The sequence below is a fragment of the Perognathus longimembris genome, chromosome 5 (assembly GCF_023159225.1).
Source record: "Perognathus longimembris pacificus isolate PPM17 chromosome 5, ASM2315922v1, whole genome shotgun sequence".
Lineage (NCBI taxonomy): Eukaryota > Metazoa > Chordata > Mammalia > Rodentia > Heteromyidae > Perognathus > Perognathus longimembris.
The window spans coordinates 50,685,461-50,706,366 of record NC_063165.1 but is presented as its reverse complement, the minus strand read 5'-3'; the positions used below and the strand labels follow the sequence as shown (position 1 = coordinate 50,706,366).

The 20,906-nt window shown below is 41.2% G+C and overlaps 1 protein-coding gene and 1 long non-coding RNA gene across 2 annotated transcripts in view; one reads left to right on the top strand and one right to left on the bottom strand.

Moving 5' to 3' along the window:
• Positions 1–20,906, top strand: part of Osbpl11 (oxysterol binding protein like 11) — a 65,762-nt gene that overhangs the window by 12,496 nt on the left and 32,360 nt on the right. Inside the window, exons 2-5 of the mRNA XM_048346808.1 lie at positions 1,858–1,926; positions 9,852–10,027; positions 11,315–11,394; positions 15,578–15,754. Of these exons, the coding sequence (XP_048202765.1) occupies positions 1,858–1,926; positions 9,852–10,027; positions 11,315–11,394; positions 15,578–15,754 (502 nt within the window). The remainder of the gene's footprint in view (positions 1–1,857; positions 1,927–9,851; positions 10,028–11,314; positions 11,395–15,577; positions 15,755–20,906) is intronic.
• LOC125351799 lies at positions 11,354–12,327 on the bottom strand. The gene is made up of 3 exons (XR_007211020.1): positions 12,120–12,327; positions 11,722–11,888; positions 11,354–11,486 (listed from the first exon to the last, which is right to left on the bottom strand). It is a non-coding gene; the product is annotated as an uncharacterized LOC125351799 (long non-coding RNA).

Genomic DNA, 20,906 nt, shown 5'->3' with positions numbered 1-20,906 from the left:
ACTTGGCTTAGTTCAGTTAGGCAACTATTATATATTCTGTCTGCTTCCAGGGAAGATCCCAAGTCAATATTAGCAAGTTTTAAAGATCGGAAACAAACCCAAGGATTGGAGGAGTGTTTATCCTCCCACCCCCAATGGTTCTCCTTCACCAGCAAGCACCAGGCTCCTCAGTTCAGCCCAGTACCAGCAAAAAAATAACTCCACTGTGGAGTTATTGAAGAAATTAACTTTTTCACAGTTACTATTTTTCAGTGTCTTACTTTTTTTGAGTCATCACTTCCAATTCATAGAACACAAAATAGTATGATCCAGTGAGAGAAGAAGTAGGGTTTTGTTTGTTTTGTTCTTGTCTTCTTGGGGTGTAGAGCCTTATACTTTCCGGGCAAGTACTTTACCACTGAGCCACAGTAAACTGATATACGACGTACAATTAGACATGTGGTATTTCTTCCTTTTTTTTTTTTTTTTTTTGCCAGTCCTAGGCCTTGGACTCAGGGCCTGAGCACTGTCCCTGGCTTCTTTTTGCTCAAGGCTAGCACTCTGCCACTTGAGCCACAGCGCCACTTCTGGCCATTTTTCTATATATGTGGTACTGGGGAAGGGCTTCATGTATACGAGTCAAGCACTCTTGCCACTAGGCCATATTCCCAGCTGGTATTTCTTGTTTTAAGAAGCAGATTTAAAAAACAATTAACAAATACACTAAAGATCTATAAAAATCGGCACATGCTAAATGGGAATAAAGCATGAGGATTTAGAGGCACTAATATGGCAAATGTAGCACAGGTTGAGTCTTCCTTATCTGAGATGTTTAAGGTCAGAGATGTTTCAGGTTTTGGAGTATTTATGTAAACTTCCCTGATTAAGCATTCCTTAAGTTGAAAATCCAAACAGCTTTTAAGATGCTTAACCTGTAAAAGACAGAAGTTCAATCACACAGCTTTTTATATTGGCCACCAGATGGCACAGTCATTCCACAACAGCTGGTTGCACAGAATGGTGGATAATTCTTGAAATATGTGAAAGGATAAAGAAGGGACACCTTCCAAAGAATAGGATGTTCTTTTCTTTTCTTTTTTTTTTTTTTTAGCAACACTGGAGATTTGAACTTGGCCTTGTACTTCCTAGACTGGCACAATACCACTGAACCACACCTAGCCTTGTTTTCACCAGTTATTTTTTTAGGATAGAGTCTTATTTCTCTGACTGCTTTTAATATTTTCTTTTTTGTGCCAGTCTCAGGGTGTGAACTCAGAGCCTGGGCACTTTCTCAGCTTTTTGCTCAAGGCAGGCCCTCTTACCATTTGAGCCACACCTCTGCTTCCTGCTTTTTTTGTGTGTGCTTAATTGGAGATAAGCCTCTCACAGCCTCTCCTGCCTGGGCTGGCTTTGAACCATGATCCTCAGCGCTCAGCTTCCTGAGTAGCTAGGATTACAGACGTTGAGCCACCACTTTTAGACTTTGATGAAAAACATACAGCACTGCATCTAGCTTTCTTTCCATAGAGATGGACTTTTCTGCCTGGGTTGTCTTGGCACTGTGACCTCCCAGTCTCAGCTTCCCATATAGTGTGGGATGACAGATACATGCTGCATCCAACTGTGGTTGAGAAGGTCCCAGACTTCTGCCCTAGCTGGCCTTGAGCCTTGATCTTCCTGTCTCAACCTTATAGAGTGTCTGCCCCTAGCAAGTGTGAGGACCTCAGTTCAGTCCCCTCTGTTTCCAAGAAAAAAATAAAAATTTAAAATATTAATATAAAATCAGGTCTGCAGCATTTTCAGAACTATGCAGTAAGCTGCCTGGGGTTTTCCCCCCTAGTTTTCACTGACTGGATCTTTGTCTTCTTTTTGAAACAGTGATCACATGGAAAATGTCTATGGCTACTTAATGAAGTACACCAACCTTGTCACAGGGTGGCAGTACAGGTAAGTGTGATTATTAATGCCACATCAGTCTCTCCCAAGAGGCCAAATGCCACGGGTAAATTTATATCCTGACAATTTCCTCATTACAGGCATATCTAGGAACCTTTTAGAGGAGGATTTACCACATTGCCCAAAAGTATGGTGATTTTTTTTCTTCCTAGAGGGTGGAGGGAGATGACAATGTTCACGTGGCAGCCTCTAATGCCTCATATGTACTATTAGGATTCGAATCTTATCCTCTCCTGTCTTGTGTTTTTATACTTTCAGAAATTGGGCAAGAATTTTAGAGGAGAGAAATAAGATTTTGCTTGGGATTCTCAAACTTTCCTAAGACCTTGGAGAGGTTAAATAGGCAGCCCAGGGTAGCACAAGTAGTCAGGAAGTAGGAGAGCCAGTCTTCCCAGTACTTTGTAGACTTGGTAGCTTGGGGCAAAGTGTTAAGTCCTCTCCCCTAGCTCCTGGTATACCATACAAGCGGATTACACATTATTCTTTTTTGGATCACACATTATTTGTACTTTTGTGATTTATTTCACTTAGAATAATATCTTCAAAAGTTCATCAATATTACAGACAGAGTCACAGCTTCCTTTTTAAGACATATTCCATTGTGTGTCAATAACACATTTTTGTATGCATTCATTTTTGATGTACATTTGGGTTGTTTTTCCCTTTTGGCTATTGTGGGTAAATTACTATGAATATTGGTGTACTAATTTTGAGTTTGAGTCTGAGTCTTTGCTTTCTTTTGTGTCTTCCCAGAAGTAGAACTGCTAGATGATAGAGTAATTCCATGTAGTGTTTATTTTTGTGAGTTTGTTTTTCTTTTTCTTTTTTTTGGTTGTTGGTAAAGCTTGAACTCTGGGCCTGAGCACTCTCCCTGAGCTCTTTTTGTGCAAGGCTAGCACTCAACCACTTTGAGCCACAGTGCTACTCCTCGTTTTCTGGTGGTTAATTGGAGATAAGAGTCTCATGGACTTTCCTGCCCTGGCTGACTTCAAACCACCATCCTCAGATCTCAGCCTCCTGAGTGGCTGGGATTACAGGGGTGAGCCACTGGTGCCTAGCTCTACTTTTCTGGGTTTTTTTTTTTTTTTTGGCCAGTCCTGGGCCGTGGACTCAGGGCCTGAGCACTGTCCCTGGCTTCCTTTTTGCTCAAGGCTAGCACTCTGCCACTTGAGCCACAGCGCCCCTTCTGGCCATTTTCTGTATATGTGGTGCTGGGGAATCGAACCCAGGGCCTCATGTATACGAGGCAAGCTCTCTTGCCACTAGGCCATATCCCCAGCCCTGGGTTTGTTTTTTTTTTTTTTTTTTTATTGTAATAGTTTAAACTAATAGCTTTCTTAGTGGTATCTTTTTGTTGTTGTTGTTGTTGTTTTGTTTTGTTTTGTTTTTTGCCAGTTCTGGGGCTTGGACTCAGGGTTTGAGCATTGTCCCTGGCTTCTTTTTGCTCAAGGCTAGCACTCTACCTCTTGAGCCATGGTGCCACTTCTGGCTTTTTCTGTTTATGTGGTGCTGAGGAATTGAACCCAGGGCTTCGTGCATGCTAGGCAAGTACTCTACCGCTAAGCCACATTCCCAGCCCCTCTTAGTGGTATTCTTGTTATTAAGTTTTGTTTAAGTAATAAAACTAGAATATGAAGCCAAGTAAATCTGAGTAATTTGGAGGGTGGGTGCAGCTCAGTCCTGTGGCTTGAACTCAGGACCTGCCCATTGTCCCTGAGCTTTTTTTTTGCTCAAGGCTAGTGTTCTACTACTTGAGCCAAAGTTCTGCTTTCAGCTTTTTTGGTGCTTGATTGGAAATGAGAGTCTCACTGACCTTCTTGCCTGAGCTGGCTTTGAACTGTGATCCTCAGATCTTGTCCTCCTGAGTAGCTAAGATTATAGGCATAAGCCACCAGTGCCTTGCCCCAAAGTCTGTTTTTATAGACAAATTATTTTGTCTATGTTACCTTATACTGTTGTTTTGATTCACATGTCACTTGGACATATCTACTTTTGCCATGTTAGAATAATGGGATGTGAATTTTCATTTCTACCTTAAACAACTAAAATCCAGACTAATATATGAAAGAATGGTTTTCAGACACTTTAAAAAGAATAGAAGCACTGAGAAAAAAATGACATTTTTAAAACAGGAGGTCAGTTCATGCCTTGTTTAGTTTGACATAACATTAAAGAATTTGAGTAGGGATAACATGTAGAAAATTGGAGGTCATATGAGAGAGGTTGAAGTTGGAGATAGGAAGTTTAAAAGGGAAATATTTCTATTGAAGTGGGAAGCTCTCCAGGGTTCCTTTTGTTTGGGCAGCACTAGAGTCTGACTCGATACTTGTGCCTGTAAGGCAGGTGATCTATTACTTTGATCCATGACCTCTCAAACCTTTTTACTGTAGTTATTTTTTGTTTTGTTTTACCAGTCCTGGGGCTTGAACTCAGGGCCTGAGCACTGTCTCTGGCTTCTTTTTGCTCAAGGCTAGCATCTACCACTTGAGCCATAGTGCCAGTTCCAGTTTTTTCTATATATGTGGTGCTGAGGAATTGAACCCAGGGCTTCATGTATACCAGGCGAGCACTTTACCACTAGGCCATATTCCCAGCCCCCACTTTAGTTGTTTAAGATAGGGTCTCAAGCTCTTACCCAGGTCAATTTTGAACCATTATCTTTCTATCTCTGCCTCCTAAATAGCTGATGTCTGGCTTTCTTTTTTTTTTTTGGCCAGTCCTGGGGCTTGGACTCAGAGTCTAAGCACTGTCCCTGGCTTCTTTTTGCTCAAGGCTAGCACTCTGCCACTTGAGCCACGGCGCTACTTCTGGCCATTTTCTGTATATACGGTACTGGGGAATTGAACTCAGGACTTCATTTATATGAGGCAAGCACTCTTGCCACTAGGCCATATCCCCAGCCCCTCTCTTTTCGTTTTGTATTTAAAAAAAATTGTTTTAAAAGAAAGGCTTTGTAAGAGCCTTTTAATTTTGTAGTTTCCTTCCTTCCTTCCTTCCTTCCTTCCTTCCTTCCTTCCTTCCTTCCTTCCTACCTATTCCTAGAGTTTGAACTCAGGGCCTGGGCACTGTCTCTGAGCTTCTTTTGCTTAGGGCTAGCACTCTACCACTTCTGGTTTTTTCTATTATGTGGTACTGAGGAATCAAACCCAGGGCTTCATATTCCCAGCCCAACTTTTTAGTTTTCTGCTACAAAAATTTCTCAGTTTTTATGTTTTTGGAGACATACATTCAGGTGATATACAGAATATTAATCTTTAAAAGGATTTTATGATCTGGGCGTCCAGTGGCTTACACCTGTAATCCTAGCTATTCAGGAAGCTGAGATCTGAGGATTGTGCTTCAAAGCCAGCCTGGGCAGGAAAGTCCATGAGACTCCAATTAACCACCAGAAAACTGGAAGTGGTACTGTGACTCAAAGTGATAGAGTTGAGCCTTGAGCTGATGAGCTCAGAGACAATTTCTGTTTATATCATATTACTGAATGTTATTTAGAAAAGCTGGCAAATGGGACAAAATAGGAAAGTCCCAAAGAGATCCAAGCATGTAAGGCTTACTTAGTATATGTTACAGATGATATTTCAGTCATTAACAGCCTGAGAGCTTGGGAAGGAGAGGCAGGTGTTTGTATCATTGCACAAAGGGGGTTACCCAAAGATCCATTAAGCCACTTTATGCTTGGGGAGTTAGCCAGCAAACCCAAGCTGACACTTAAGGATGGGGAGAAGGTCTCTGCTGAGCTAGCTGTGTAAGAGGCCAGTTTTAGTGATTTCAGAAAGCGGGGGATAAAAGGCAGTGGCGAACACAGAGCCCTTTACCAATTTGCCTCCTCAGAGAAATCTCAGCTTGCTGATGTCACTACTACCAGCTCACCTCAAAAAATTGAAAACCCTTCCTCCCCCTCTCTCTTTCTCTCTCTTTGTGTGTGTCTCGTGTGTGTGTGTTGGTACCAGGACTTGAACTCATTTGACTTTTTTTTTGCTCGTGGCTGACACTACTACTTGAGCCACAGCTCCAGCCTGGCATTTTGCTAGTTGGCTTCAAACCCTGATTCTGGTATGGTGGTGTGAGCCACAGCACTTGGTTTGTCTTCTGGATTGAGGTCTTGAGGCACAGCATAGGTACACTGAGTCCTTAGTATGGAACAGCTAGAGAGGATGATGAGAAAGGCCCTACACTTAGTAGTTTAGAAGAAGCTTAACTAACCAAAGTGTTGCACCTGTGCCGATAAGCAAGCCAGTTCTCTGAAACCCATTTCTATTTTAACTAAAGGCAATTTAGAGAAGCTTGGAGAAGTCCAGAGTGGGCATACTCTATAAAGAATTGCGTGCGCTGCAATGTACTGCCCTACAAGAAACAGGTACGGCAAGACTCTCCTGAGTCTGCCTCCTTTCCACTTGGAACTCTTAAGTACCTGAAGGTGAAAAAAAATCACACAACTTATATTCAGATTATTTTGTTTCCAAAACTAATTGATCTAGAGCCAAATCAGAATGTCAAATTCTTTCCCAAAGTTTATCAGTATTTCATCAAATTCTTTTCCTGAGTGTATCAGTATTTCATCATTCAGTTTCAAGTTCCTTATGTTTCTGTGTCTCCAGTTGCAGCCTTTTCATTTTTAAACAGGATAAGTAATCTTCAGTTGTGACCTATTTAATGATAGGTTCACAAAATCTTTCTACCCTGACATTATTCTCATTGTGTATCTTACTGAATCTTGATCATGTTTGTTTCTTACCTAACATTTAGCTAACCTCTGAGCTCATATTTTGATTTATTTGAAGTGACTTTTATTTTATTTTTTTGTCAGTCATGGGGCTTGAACTCAGGGCCTGGGTGCTGTCCCTGAGCTCTTTTGCTCAAGGCTACTGCTCTACCACTTTGAGCCACAGTGCCACTTCCTTCAGTGAATTTTAAATAATTCTCATTACCATTTGTCCTTATGTTGTTTTAAGTTTCCCTGCTAATGAGTTCCAGAGAGAAAACTCCCAAGTCCCCTCCTCCTTGTATCTGTTTGTTTTTGTGGGTTAGCTGGCATTCCTCTTCCCTGTTAAGTGCAGCTGTCTAGGGCTGGTCATGTAGCTCTGGTAGAAGACTTGTCTACAGTTCACAAAGTTCTGTATTTGATTCCCAGCACCACAAAAATTAATTAAAATGAATGCCTTTTTCCAGTTACAAATTTTGTGTCTCTTAAAAAACTCATTCAGTATTGGAACTAGGGAAGGGAAGGGGAATATCAAAATGCAGAGACAAAGGATAAAAGGCAAACCACTGCAACAGCAATACTTACAAAACTGTATGGTATAAACCAGTTGTACAACCCATGGTGGCGCAGGTTGGGGGGGGTGAAGAAAATGGGGAGAGGGCAGGTGGGGGAGGGGGATGAGGGAGGAGGTAACAAGTTGGATAAGAAATGTACTCACTGCCTTACATATGAAACTGTAACCCCTCTGTATATCACTTTGACAATAAAGGAATAAATTAAAATTAAAAAAAATTCAAACCAGGTGCCAGTGGCTCATGCCTATACTATCTACTCATGAATCTGAGGTCTGAGAATTGCAGTTTGAAGCCAGCTTGGGCAAGAAAGTGTGTGACACTCATATCTCCAGTTAACCACCAAAAAGCCAGAGTACAGCTGTGGCTGAAGAAGAGCATTAGCGTTGAGTACAAAAGCTTAGGGACACTAAGGCCCTGAGTTCAAGCCCCAGGACTGGTGCTCACACACACCCCTCAAGTTTTCAGTAATTTAAGCTTACATAGTTGTATAATGAAGGTTCATTATGACATTTCCACATATGGATTTAATGTATCCCCAGCAACCTTGTCCCCTCTGTCACTCTCCCTTTATCCCATTCCCCTTTCTTAAAACAGTTTCAACAAATTGCACTGTTCTAATATCATACCTGTGAGTAAACTGAGTTGACTGTAGTCATACCATTCACTTCCTTCATTTGCCCTTCCCCCAATCCAGTGGTGCCAACTGTGCCATCAGAACCTGTTTTACTTTACTGTCATTCATATTTTTTAGTGTATATTAATTGCACAAAGGATTTTTACTATGGTATTTCAAATTTACATATATGTTGCTCAGAATAATACTCTACTGCTTTCTCTTTTCATGCCCCCCAGTCCTGCATTGAAGAGCAGATTACATTGGGGTTTGTTATGTTGCTTTATATACAGTTGTGTCTCAAAACTATTCACCCTCTTTGACAATAAAAATTTAGAAAAAAACACACAAAAAAACCCTATTCACCCTCCATCTTTCTTTTTCCTTCTCTCCTTCCCCTCATCCTCTTCCATAGTTCCATAATTAAAATCATGCTCTATGTATATAAATTTATGTATATGGGAATATATACATACAGAGGTAGATATCCATGAATATGTATACCTTTTAGGTCTGGCTTCCAGTTCCATCTATTTTCCTACAAATGACATTTCAGTTTTCTTTTCTTTTTCTTTTTCTTTTTTTTTTTTGCCAGTCCTGGGCCTTGGACTCAGGGCCTGAGCACTGTCCCTGGCTTCTTTTTGCTCAAGGTTAGCACTCTACCCCTTGAGCCACAGCGCCACTTCTGGCTGTTTTCTGTATGTATGGTGCTGGGGTATTGAACCCAGGGCTTCATGTATACAAGGGAAACACTCTTGCCACTAGGCCTTATCCCCAGCCCCAACATTTCAGTTTTCTTTATGACTGTGTAATATTCTATGATGTGTGTATTGTGTATGTATCTATATCATCTTTATTCATCTGTTGTTCGGTACTTTGATTCTTACCATTTGGCTGTTGTGAATAGCACTGTAATAAACAGGAGTGTACAGGAATATTTCTTGTCCATTGATTTTCACTCCTTTAGATACATAGTGGTATGATGAGGTTATCAGGTAGGTCTATATTTAGTTTTGGGAGGAGCCTCCATACAGGAGTGTACAGGAATATTTCTTGTCCATTGATTTTCACTCCTTTAGATACATAGTGGTATGATGAGGTTATCAGGTAGGTCTATATTTAGTTTTGGGAGGAGCCTCCATACGGATGTCCTCATATCCTCACTAGCATTTGATGTGTGTGTGTTGGGGGGGGGGGCACACCTGGAAGTCAACTAGCTGGCCTTGCCTGTTTCTCGGTTTTGGGGCCACATGTGGCTAAGATGGTGGCGCTTAACAACACGTGCAGCTGCTACAAGTGTCTTTGGTTATAACCTGGAGGCAGTTCTGTGGGCTGTGATGCCCCCGGCTCTTCTGCCCTTGATGGACAGCTCACCCCTACCCTTCCTGCCGATCTTAGACCTGATTGGCTCCTGCGCCTTATATTAGTGGCACGTAGTTCCCCAATAAAGGAGATCTTGCACTGACTTGACTCCCAGGCCGTCTGATTGTTCTCTGGTGAGAGAGGGCTGGGTGCGGGCAGCCTGCCGACCCTTTCCTTTCTTGGCTCATCCGGTTGGGGCTTGCCTTCCATCTCTCCCGCAGGTCAGGGGAGCGCGGGGGGGTGGGGGTCGGGGGGGGGGAGCTACAAACCCCAATGTGTGTGTGTTTGCCAGTCCTTGGGCTTGGACTCAGGGCCTGAGCACTGTCCCTGGCTTCTTTTTGCTGAAGGCTAGCACTCTACCCCTTGAGCCACAGCGCCACTTCTGGCCTTTTCTATTATGTGGTGCTGAGGAATCAAACCTAGAGCTTTATGTATATGAGGCAAGCACTCTACCACTAGGCCATATTCCCTGACCATTTGTTGTGTTCTTGATGAAGCCCATTCTGGTTCAGTAATTTTTATTGCTAAGATATTTAGCATAGTTTTCCAAGGCTTATGTTTTTGAATTTTACTTTTAATAAGTACTCCTAATTTCTAAATGATTGATGTTTGCTTTGCTGGGGAAAATGTTTTTAAAAAAATCAAAACTTTCTTTTCATTACAGATTTTTTGTTTTGAATAATGAGGCTGGGCTGTTGGAGTACTTTGTGAATGAACAGTCTAGAAATCAGAAACCCAGAGGCACCTTGCAGCTTGCTGGCGCTGTGATATCACCCAGTGATGAAGACTCGCACACCTTCACCGTGAATGCTGCGAGTGGGGAACAGTACAAACTCAGAGGTGTGGCTGGGAGCTGGCAATCCATCTGTGATTTTCTTTCTCCCTTGAAAAGCTGCTATGCTTGGACTTGCTTTATTTGGATTGGGGGAAAGAAACTACTGTCCTTGGAGATGTAGATACAACAATCTAAATCTCAAACCTGTGCTGAAAATTTATGGCGTCTATCTTAATAAACTTTTTTCAAGTAGGACAGTAACAAGTTAAAGATTAAGACTATTTTTTGCATGTGGTAGTAGGGTTTGAGCTAAGGACCTTGCCCTTGCCTACTCTTCTGATGCTCTACCACTTGCAACATATCTCCAACCCTTGCTTTTTGCTGTTATTTTGGAGGTGGAGTTATTTACAGAGGCTATTGTTTTGACGTGTGCCTGTGCTCAGCTCTAAAATACAGACTTCTTTAATACTTTCTTTGTTTTTTTCCAGTCCTGGGCCTTGAACTCAGGGCCTGAGCACTGTCCCTGGCTTCTTTTTGCTCAAGGCTAGCACTCTACCACTTGAGCCACAGCGCCACTTCTGGCTTTTTCTATATATGTGGTGCTGAGGAATTGAACCCAGGGCTTCATGTATATGAGGCAAGCACTTTACCACTAGGCCATATTCCCAGCCCCAGTTTGTGCCTTTTATTTAGTAAATGCACATAAAGTATAATAGTTATCCTAATGACCATGCTGCTATGTTCTGAAAGTGTTAATGATATATCATGCTCTTAATAAGAATAAAGTGGCTGGGCCCCAGTGGCTCACACCTGTAAACTTAACTACTCAGGAGGCTGAGATCTGAGATCGTGATTTGAAGCCGGCCTGGGCAGGAAAGACTATGAAACACTTAACCTCCAGTGAATCACAGAAAAAGCCAGAAGTGGAGCTATAGAACCTCCAGTGAATCACAGAAAAAGCCAGAAGTGGAGCTATAGCTCAAGTGGTAGATCCCTAACCTTGAGCACAAATACTCAGGAACAGCATCCAGGCCCAGAATTCAAGCTCCAGGATCAGCAAAAATAAAGTTGTTTCTTCATATAAGAGCATATTATTATGAGAAATTTAAGACATGTGACCTCACCTGCTACGTGTAATGCATCCCTCTTATGAAATTTCCACATGATCCCTGGTGTTCATTAACAAGGTCTGTCCTTTCTCCTCTTTTTTAAACCTCCCTCCTCATAAAGACATTTGCTGTAGGAACAGTGGGACCATTCCTTACTTTTCAGTCATCTGTCCTTCATTGTATAGACAGTTAATTTTATTTCTTAAAGATGAAAGTAAATAACTTGTGTGTTGTTTTTATCAGCCACAGATGCTAAAGAGCGACAACATTGGGTTAGCAGACTTCAGATATGTACACAACATCATACTGAAGCTATTGGAAAGGTATGTGGATTTGTATATGATATTAATGCATCAAATGGGGAGAGGATTTTTTTATATTTTTAAGTGAAATAATACTTGCAGAAAATACACATCTCAAATTTATTTATTTATTTGTTTATTATTTTTTTGGGGGGGGCCAGTCCTAGGCCGTGAACTCAGAGAAGGAGGCTTTACAGCAGCACCTGCTGAGACAGACTCAGCTGCAGGAGCAGCTGAAGCAAATGCAGGTGCAGAGCAAGTTGGGGTACCAGATGGTGCCTCAAAACCCAGGACCTTATGTATATGAGGCAAGCACTCTTGCCACTAGGCCATATTCCCAGCCCCCACATCTCAAATTTAGAATCCCTTGGTTTTAGTATATTAACACAGTTATTCAGCCATCTCAACCATATAATTCTGGGCTATTTCATTACTGTAAAAGCTTGTACCCAATAGCTGTAACTTAATCCTTATTCTCTCCTGTCCAAGCTTTGGCAAACACCAATCTGCCATACCTGGGCTGGGGATATGGCCTAGTGGCAAGAGTGCCTGCCTCATATACATGAGGCCCTGGGTTCGATTCCCCAGCACCATGTATACAGAAAATTGCCAGAAGTGGCGCTGTGGCTCAAGTGGCAGAGTGCTAGCCTTGAGCAAAAAGAAGCCAGGGACAGTGCTCAGGCCCTGAGTCCAAGCCCCAGGACTGGCCAAAAAAAAAAAAAAAAAAAAAAACCAATCTGCCATACCTAACTACTTACTGTTTTCATAGATTTGTTTATATCAATGAAATCATCACAATGTTCTGGGATTCTGATTTATTGTGTCTGGCTTTTATCACATAATGTTGTCCAGGTTTATCCACATTGCTGCATGTAACAGTACTTCTTTTTCTTTAGTTTTCCTTTTGTTAAATATATTTGATGTTTTAAGATAGGATTTGCCATATAACGTAGGCTGGCCTCACACTTGTGATCCTCCTCCTATAGCCTCCTGAAAGCTGGGATTGCAGATGTATATTACCACACCCTGCTTTGTGTGTGTACACGTGTGTGCGTGCGCGCATGCGTGCCAGTCCTAGGGCTTGAACTGAGGGCCTGGGCTTTGTTTCTAAGCTTTTTTTCCCCTCAAGGCTAGCACTCTGCCGCTTGAGCCACAACTCCACTGCCAGCTTTCTTCTGGTTGGTGGTTAATTGGAGCTTACATAAGAGCCTCATGAGCGTTCCGGTCCCAGCTGAATTTGAACTGTGATCCTCAGATCTCAGCCTCCTGAGTAGCTAGGCTTATAGGTATCAACTACCAGCGACAGCTCCATTTTACATAAAGCTAATATGAACCTTTTTGTTCAATATTTTGGGTGAACCTGTGGTTTCTTTTTTTTTTTTTTAACTCTGTTGTAGGACTTGAACTCTGGGCCTGGGCACTCTCCCTGAGCTCTTCAGCTCAAGGCTAGTGTTCTACCACTTGAGCCACAGTGCCACTTAAGGTTTTTGTTGTTTAATTGGAGATACGAGTCTCATAGACTTTTCCTGCCCAGGCTGGCTTTGAACCATGATCCTCAGTTCTCAGTCTCCTGAGTAGACTAAGATAACAGGCATAAGCTACCAATGCCCAGCATGTTTTCAGTTTTTGTCTTGTTTTGTTTTTTTGCCAGTCCTGGGGCTTGAACTCAGAGCCTGAGCACTGTCCCTGGCTTCTTTTTGCTCAAGGCTAGCACTCTACCACTTGAGCCACAGTGCCACTTCTGGCTTTTTATATATATGTGGTGCTGAGGAATCGAACCCAGGGCCTCATGTAATGAGACGAGCACTTTACCACTAGGCCATATTCCCAGCATGTTTTCAGTTTTTTAGAGTGTATATTTAAGAATGGAATTAATTGCTGAGTCATATGATAATTCTCTATTCAACTGTTTAAAGAAGTGATAAGCTATTATACTTTTGTTGTTGGTGGTTATAGGGATTAAATTCAGGGCTTGGGCTCTGTCCCTGAGCTTCTCTGCTCAGAGCTAGCACTCTATCACTTTGAGCCACACCATCACTTCCAGTTTTCTGGTAGTTAACTGGAGATAAAAGTCTCAAGGAAGCTGGACACTGGTGGTTCATGCTAATCCTAGCTACTCAGTGGTAGTCCTAGCTACCAAGGTGGTAATCCTAGCTACTCAAGAGACTGAGATCTGAGGATCACATTCAAAGATAAAAACCCAGATAAAAAGTCCCTGTGAGACTCTTATCTCCAATAAACTACTCAGAAAAAGCCAAAAGTAGTGCAGTGGCTCAAGTGGTAGAGTGCTAGCCTTGAGCACAAAGAGGCTCAGGGACAGCACTCAGGTCCTGAGTGCAAGCCCAGGACCAGCAAAAAATTTAAAAAGCATCTCAAGGACTTTCCTGTTTGGGCTTGCTTCAAACCATGGTCCTCAGATCTCAGCCCTTTGAGTAGCCAGGATTACAGGCATGAGCCACTGATGCCCAGAACTGTACATTTTTTCTGAAAATTTATTAGTTCTAGTTTCTTCACATCTTGTCAATATCTGCTGATATTATTCATATATATAATACTTTATATACATATACATGTGTACGTATATATACATATATATCCATCAAAATATATAGTTATTATAGTGGGTAGGAAATGAATTCCTACTATGGTTTTTATCTCATTTCCTTAATGACTAATAACATCATTTCATGTGCTTTTGGTCAAAATGTATGTTTCTTCTTTGATGAATGATGTGTGTGTAATTTAAAGTGAGAAAAAGTTTTAGTACTTACATTCTGAAGTTAGAGATTTGTAAAAAAATAATATGTGAATGGCATATGTAAAGGATTCCATACTTAAGTGATACTTTTTTTTTGTTTCATTTTCTGTCATGTTTTGCTCCAGCTAGTAATTTCTGAAAGTTACACTGTAGAGTTAGGTGTGTTTGTGCACAACTGTAATCATAGCACATGATAGGCTGGGGCACAGGAAACTTGGACTCAGGCCAGCCTGAGCTGCGTAGCATGATTCTATATAAAAGAAAACCGGGGCTGGGGATATGGTCTAGTGGCAAGAGTACTTACCTCGTATACATGAAGCCCTGGGTTTAATTCCCCAGCACCACATATACAGAAAACAGCCAGAAGTGGCGCTGTGGCTCAAGTGGCAGAATGCTAGCCTTGAGCAAAAAAAGAAGCCAGAGACAGTGCTCAGGTCCAAGCTCCAGTACTGGCCAAAAAAAAAAAAAAAAAAAAAAAAAAGAAGGGCTGAGAATATGGCCTAGTGGCAAGAGAGTTTGCCTCATATACATGAAGCCCTGAGTTCACTTCCTCAGCACCACATATATAGAAAATGGCCAGAAGTGGCGCTGTGGCTCAAGTGGCAGAGTGCTAGCCTTGAGCAAAGAGGCCAGGGACAGTGCTCAGGCCCTGAGTCCAAGCCCCAAGACTGGCAAAAAAAAAAAAAAAAAAAAAAGAAAAAGAAAAAAGAAAACCAAACAAAAGCAAAAATTTCAGTTGAGTTATGTAGGGTAGTCTTTAGGAAAGCTGACACTCATTACTTTTTTATGTTTATATATTTATATTATATAAAGTTCACTTACGTATTTTCATCAGCCATTTTAGGAATGCTCATTACTTTTTAATCATTATCAAAAGATATTTGCATATTTTATTAGGAGATAAATCATATTGCATATTGCCAAATTTGGTTATGTTAGTTTAAAAACCTGAAAATTAGAACTATTTAGTTATTCTGATATACTTGGTAAAATATAAAAATTTTCTTTGAGAAGCAAAGCTGGAAGTCAGTTTTCTAAATAAAATTTTAGTTTATTATGGGATAGGTAAAATGTTAACGTTTCCAATAACTTTTATCTTCAGAAGTGGTCTTTAGTAAATTTTTTTTTTTGGCCAGTCCTGGGCCTTGGACTCAGGGCCTGAGCACTGTCCCTGGCTTCTTCCCACTCCAGGCTAGCACTCTGCCACCTGAGCCACAGTGCCCCTTCTGGCCATTTTCCATATATGTGGTGCTGGGGTATCGAACCGAGAGCTTCATGTGTAGGAGGCAAGCACTCTTGCCACTAGGCCATATTCCCAGCCCTCTTTAGTAAATTTTGAGATTGATTTTCAGAATTGTACATATTTAAACCTTAAGTGTGTGGTAGTTTGGAGGGAGCAATAGTATTTTTAAAAAGCATAATGGAATGATTTTCTTTGTCTCACAGAATAATCCTCCTCTGAAGTCTCGAAGCTTCTCACTTGCATCTAGTGGTAATTCGCCCATATCCCAGAGAAGACCAAGTCAAAACGCCATTTCTTTTTTTAATGTTGGACATTCCAAACTGCAGTCAGTGAGTAAAAGAACTCACTTACCTCCAGACCATCTTGTGGAAGTCAGAGAAGTAAGTATGAATTGAAATCAAGTTAAAATGCAAAGAAAGAAAAAAAAAGAAAAAAGTATCTTTCTCAGTTTTGTCACAAAAATGTTTTAACTATATTTTGTGCCATCTGAGGCTTTCCCAGTTCTGTTTCATTTAGTCTATTGGTGCAGCTTTTTTTTTTTTTCCCTCCTACTCCCCGTGCTTGAACTCTGGGCCTAGCTGCTGTGTCCCTAAACTCCTTTTGTTCAAGAGTCTCCTGAATAGCTAGGGTAACAGGCATGAGTCACCAGGGCCTTGCTGATAAATAATTGTTTTATATGATCGGATGCACATAGCCATTGAGTCTTTGTGTTTCTCACCCAATAGTATCCTCCTTTGGTCTCACTGTGTGTGAATGACTTGATTCCTGGTATAATTTATCATGTCCCAATGTGTTTTAGGTCTAGCTTCCACATATGAGAGAAAATATGAGCCCTTTGTCTCTCTGAGCTTGGCTTACCTCACTTAGCATGATTTGTTCTAGGTCCATCCATCTCCTTGCAAATGACATAATATTCTTTCTAGTGGCTGTGTAAAATTTTACTTTGTATAGGTACCCCTTCTTTTGGATCCACTAATCTGTTGTAGGGCATCTGGGCTGTTTCCAGAACGTGGCTATTGTGTATCGTACAGCAGTGAACATGGATATGCAAGTGTCTTTACAGTATTCTGGCTTATGCTATTATGGATAGATGCCCAGGAGTGGTATGGCTGTGTCATGGGGAAGATCTATGTTTAATTTTTCAAGGAGCCTCTAGATTGTTGTCCAGAGTAATTGTACTAGTTTACTTTCCCACTAATGCATTCTTTCTTAATTTATTTTGCTGTTTGTATCCACTGATTTCTTTTTATTATAAAAATATCAGTTGGGTTCTTTGGCATTTTATCTACTGTGTTACCTTTGGAATCAGTTACTAGAGATTTCCTATCACTCTAACTATTTAACCAGGAATGGACATGTTGCTGTCATGATTTTTCCATGTTTCTTGTGTATCTGTTAAGATTTATGCATCCCTTAGGATGAAGGCTTTTTTAGTAAGCTCCCTTTTCTTAACAGTATGCCCTGGGATATTGATTTGTTGTGTAGTGGTGAAGTGTGCACAACTGGTGTATTACTTCAATCTGCTGTTGTTGGAGTAAATACCAATACCAAGTAGTGGTATTGAGGGGTTTCAAATTCCCGAAGTCAATAAGTACAATGCTTCTTGATCAGTGTCATTCCTTTCTTTTCTTTCTTTTTTCTTTTTTTTTTTTTTTTTTTTTTGCTTGTTTGTTTTTCTGTCAGTCCTGGGGCTTGAACTCAGGGCCTGAGCACTGTCTCTGGCGTCTTTTTGCTCAAGGCTAGCACTCTACCACTGGAACCACAGCACCACTTCCAGCTTTTTTTTTCTATATATGTGGTGCTGAGGAATCGAACCCAGGGCTTCATGTACACAAGGCGAGCACTTTACCACTAGGCCATATTCCCAGCCTTCAGTGTCATTCCTTTCATCATTCTCCTCTACTTTTTCTTTTTTTGCCAGTCCTGGGGCTCGAACTCAGAGCCTGAGCACTGTCCCTAAGCTTCTTTTGCTGAAGGCTAGCACTCTATCACTTGAGCCACAGTGCCGCTCCTGGCTTTTTCTGTTCATGTAGTACTGAGGAATTGAACCCGGGGCTTCATGCATGCTTGGCAAACACTCTACCTACTAAGCCAGATTCCCAGCCCTCTCCCCTACTAGTTCAAGTGGAACTAACTAGGTAATGGCTGGAAGCACAGCTTCTCTCAGCTGGACTGGGGGTGTATCTCTGGCGAAGCACCCACTTAAACTTGTAGTATTAAGCATAATCCCTGCCATTACAAGAAAGAAGAAAATGACAGAAATGACAACATAAAAATAAGCCAGAAAAAAACCAACTATCATTGTTCCAAAAACATTAGGGAATAAAAAAGTAAAAGGTAGGGAGCTGGGAATATGGCCTAGTGGCAAGAGTGCTTGCCTCGTATACATGAGGCCCTGGGTTTGATTCCTCAGCACCACATATACAGAAAATGGCCAGAAGTGGCGCTGTGGCTCAAGTGGCAGAGTGCTAGCCTTGAGCAAAAAAGAAGCCAGGGACAGTGCTCAGGCCCTGAGTTCACAGCCTAGAACTGGCCAAAAAAAAAAAAAGTAAAAGGTAATATAGAATAAACAAGTTAAAAGAATATTCTTTTTGTTTTTGTTTGTTTGTGCTGGTCCTGGGGCTTGAACTAAGGGCCTGAGTACTATCTCTGAACTTTTTTGCTCAAGGCTGGCACTTTACCACTTGAACCACAATTCTACTTCCAGCTTTTTTGGTTGTTAATTGGAGGTAAGAATTTCATAAACTTTCCTGCCTGGGCTAACTTTTCTGCCACATCACAGTCTCCTGAGTAGCTAGTATCATAGGCAGTAGTCACCAGTTCCTGGCAAATAAAAGTTTTAAGAGTTATAAATTCTTCTTAGCCTAAATACTTGGAGAAGCTATCTTCTTCCTTGGGCTAGGGATTAACCCAGGGCATTGACCATGCTAGCTAAGTGCCCTACCATATCTCCACACCCCCCCTCCCAGATAGATTCTTTTTTAACACTGGTAACCACCAAGCATGGAGGACATAGTAGGCCTCAGCTGCAGCCCTGTGCCTCCTTTTAGCTCATACCAAACAAGTTGGTAAAGTAGAATGTCCCAATTTAAGTGACCTGCTTTAGTATTTACTGCTTGCTGTTATTATCTTTTTGTTTACTCCATTGTTTATAGCATGCTTCATTCAAAGTATTATACCTTGACCTAAGTGTAGCTAAAAAGACCCATCTAGTAAGTGATCCAAGCACTAAACACATAAATGATTGCAGTCATGGCTCTAGTCTGGTTTTCATACAAACCAGATGCCACTTGAGTGATGTACTGCTATTTGCCATTTGTAATAACAAAACTCAGGTAAGAGAGAGATGGTACTGGAACAGGGCATTGGGCTCTTGTTTGGCTTTTTTGCTCAAGGCTGGTGCTCTACCACTCAAGCCACACCTCTACTTTGGCTTTTTGCTGGTTAACTGGAGATAAGAATCTCACAGATTTGCCTGCCTGAGCAGGCTGTGAACCTTCAAGGATCTAAGCCTCCTTAGAAGATTTTTCCCTCTTAAAGAGGTGGTTTTATGGTGTTAAGAAACGGTTACCAAATTGCTTTTCCACTTCTTCCTAAATGTATAATAACTAATTTGTTTGTGTTAGAGTCATTGCCAGATTTTAACATTTGTACTGTAACTGCATTTGGAAGTTCATCTATTATTTTTTGTAGCCAACAGTCTTGAGTTTCTTAGAGCTTTTCTAACATCAGTACTAGCAAGTATACTAGCCATTTATACAGGGACACTGTTCTCTTTCAAGGTAAATATGTGACTTCCGATTTTTTTACATCAGGAATAGGTGAAGTGTTTTTTTTTTTTCCCCCTCTGTTAAACCTTTGTCTGAGTACACAAATCTGAGTGTGCCTTGTGATGTAATTGCCATGTGAATACTTTCTGGATCAAAAAATTAAGTATTACCAGGGCAACAAGAAAACTTTTCCATGCCTCTCAGTCACACTATCCTTCCTTGCTTTTTTAATACACATGGCTGGAGCAAGTGTAAGTTCCTGAATTCAAACTCCAGTACTACCCAAAGACAAGTAAATAACACTATGGATTCATTTTACCTACTTTTGATATTTCTGAAACCATTTTGATAATTCTAAAACCATAATATGTACTCCTGTCATATGGATTCTTTTTATTCATATTAAGTATTTGATATTTATTTTGGATGTTGAATGTAACTGTTCCTTTCTTTTCATTGCTACATAATAAATGCTGCATAAATATGCATAATTTTTGTCTGTTCTAATGTTGATAGGCTTTGGGTTTATATCTGTTGGTTAATATAGTTGAGAATGACTTTTGGATTGTGAATTACATTTATTTAGCTCTAACATATTTTCTAAGCTATATTCCAGAGTGATTGTACCCATTTATATGTTTGGATTGTTAGAGAAAGTCTTGTTTTTATGCTAGCTTGGATAGCTTGGACCCTGATCTTCCTATTTATGTTTCCTGCCATATAGCTGGAATGACAGACATAAACTACTGTGCCCAGCAGTTGGTTGGGATGGGATCTTGCGTGGCCTCAAACTGGAATCCTCCTGATTTTAGCCTCTCAATGAGTTAGGATTACAAGCATGAGCCACCCTGCTCATACTTTATATTTAGAGCCTTTTTTTTTTTTTTGAGCCTTTATTTAGAGCCTTTTTTGATCCTTACCCTTAGGTATGTGTTTTCAGTGATTGTTTCATGTATGATATATCCGGTTTACTTGGTAGGATGCTTTTGTATCTCTTTTAGTAACCTGTGTTAAACTATATTAAAAACCACCTGAGAGGGCTGGGAATATGGCCTAGTGGCAAGAGCGCTTGCCTCCTACACATGAAGCTCTCGGTTCGATTCCCCAGCACCACATATATGGAAAACGGCCAGAAGGGGCGCTGTGGCTCAGGTGGCAGAGTGCTAGCCTTGAGCGGGAAGAAGCCAGGGACAGTGCTCAGGCCCTGAGTCCAAGGCCCAGGATTGGCCAGAAAAAAAAAAAAAAAACAGCTGAGAGCTAGACGTGTAAGTAGTAGAGAACTCTCTTAGCATGAATTAGGCCCTGACTTTGATCTCGAGAACCACAGAAATAAAGAAAAAAATCAACCTTTGAGTGTGGCATTTAAAAAATTACCTGGAACCCAGGTACTGGTGGTCATACCTGTAATTCTAGTTACTTGGGAGGCTGAGATCTGAGGATCCCAGTTCAAAGCCAGCCCACAAAGGAAAGTCTGTGAGACTCTTATCTCCAGTTAACCACCAGAAAACCTTAAGTGGCTCTGTGGGTCAAGTTGTAGAGCACTAGCCTTGGCTGAAGAGCTCAGGGACAGCGCCCAGGCCCAGAGTTCAAGCTCCAAGACAGGCAAAAAAAAATTATCTGGAAAAGAGCCTCTGAAAGCTAAAGAGTATATACATTGTCATTTCTGTGAGAAGGAGCTAGTTTCCAAGCCCCTCCCAAAGCTAATACACCAATTACTAAATGGGCAAGGGAGCCAAGGGGAGACTTGTGAGAAGAAGAGGCA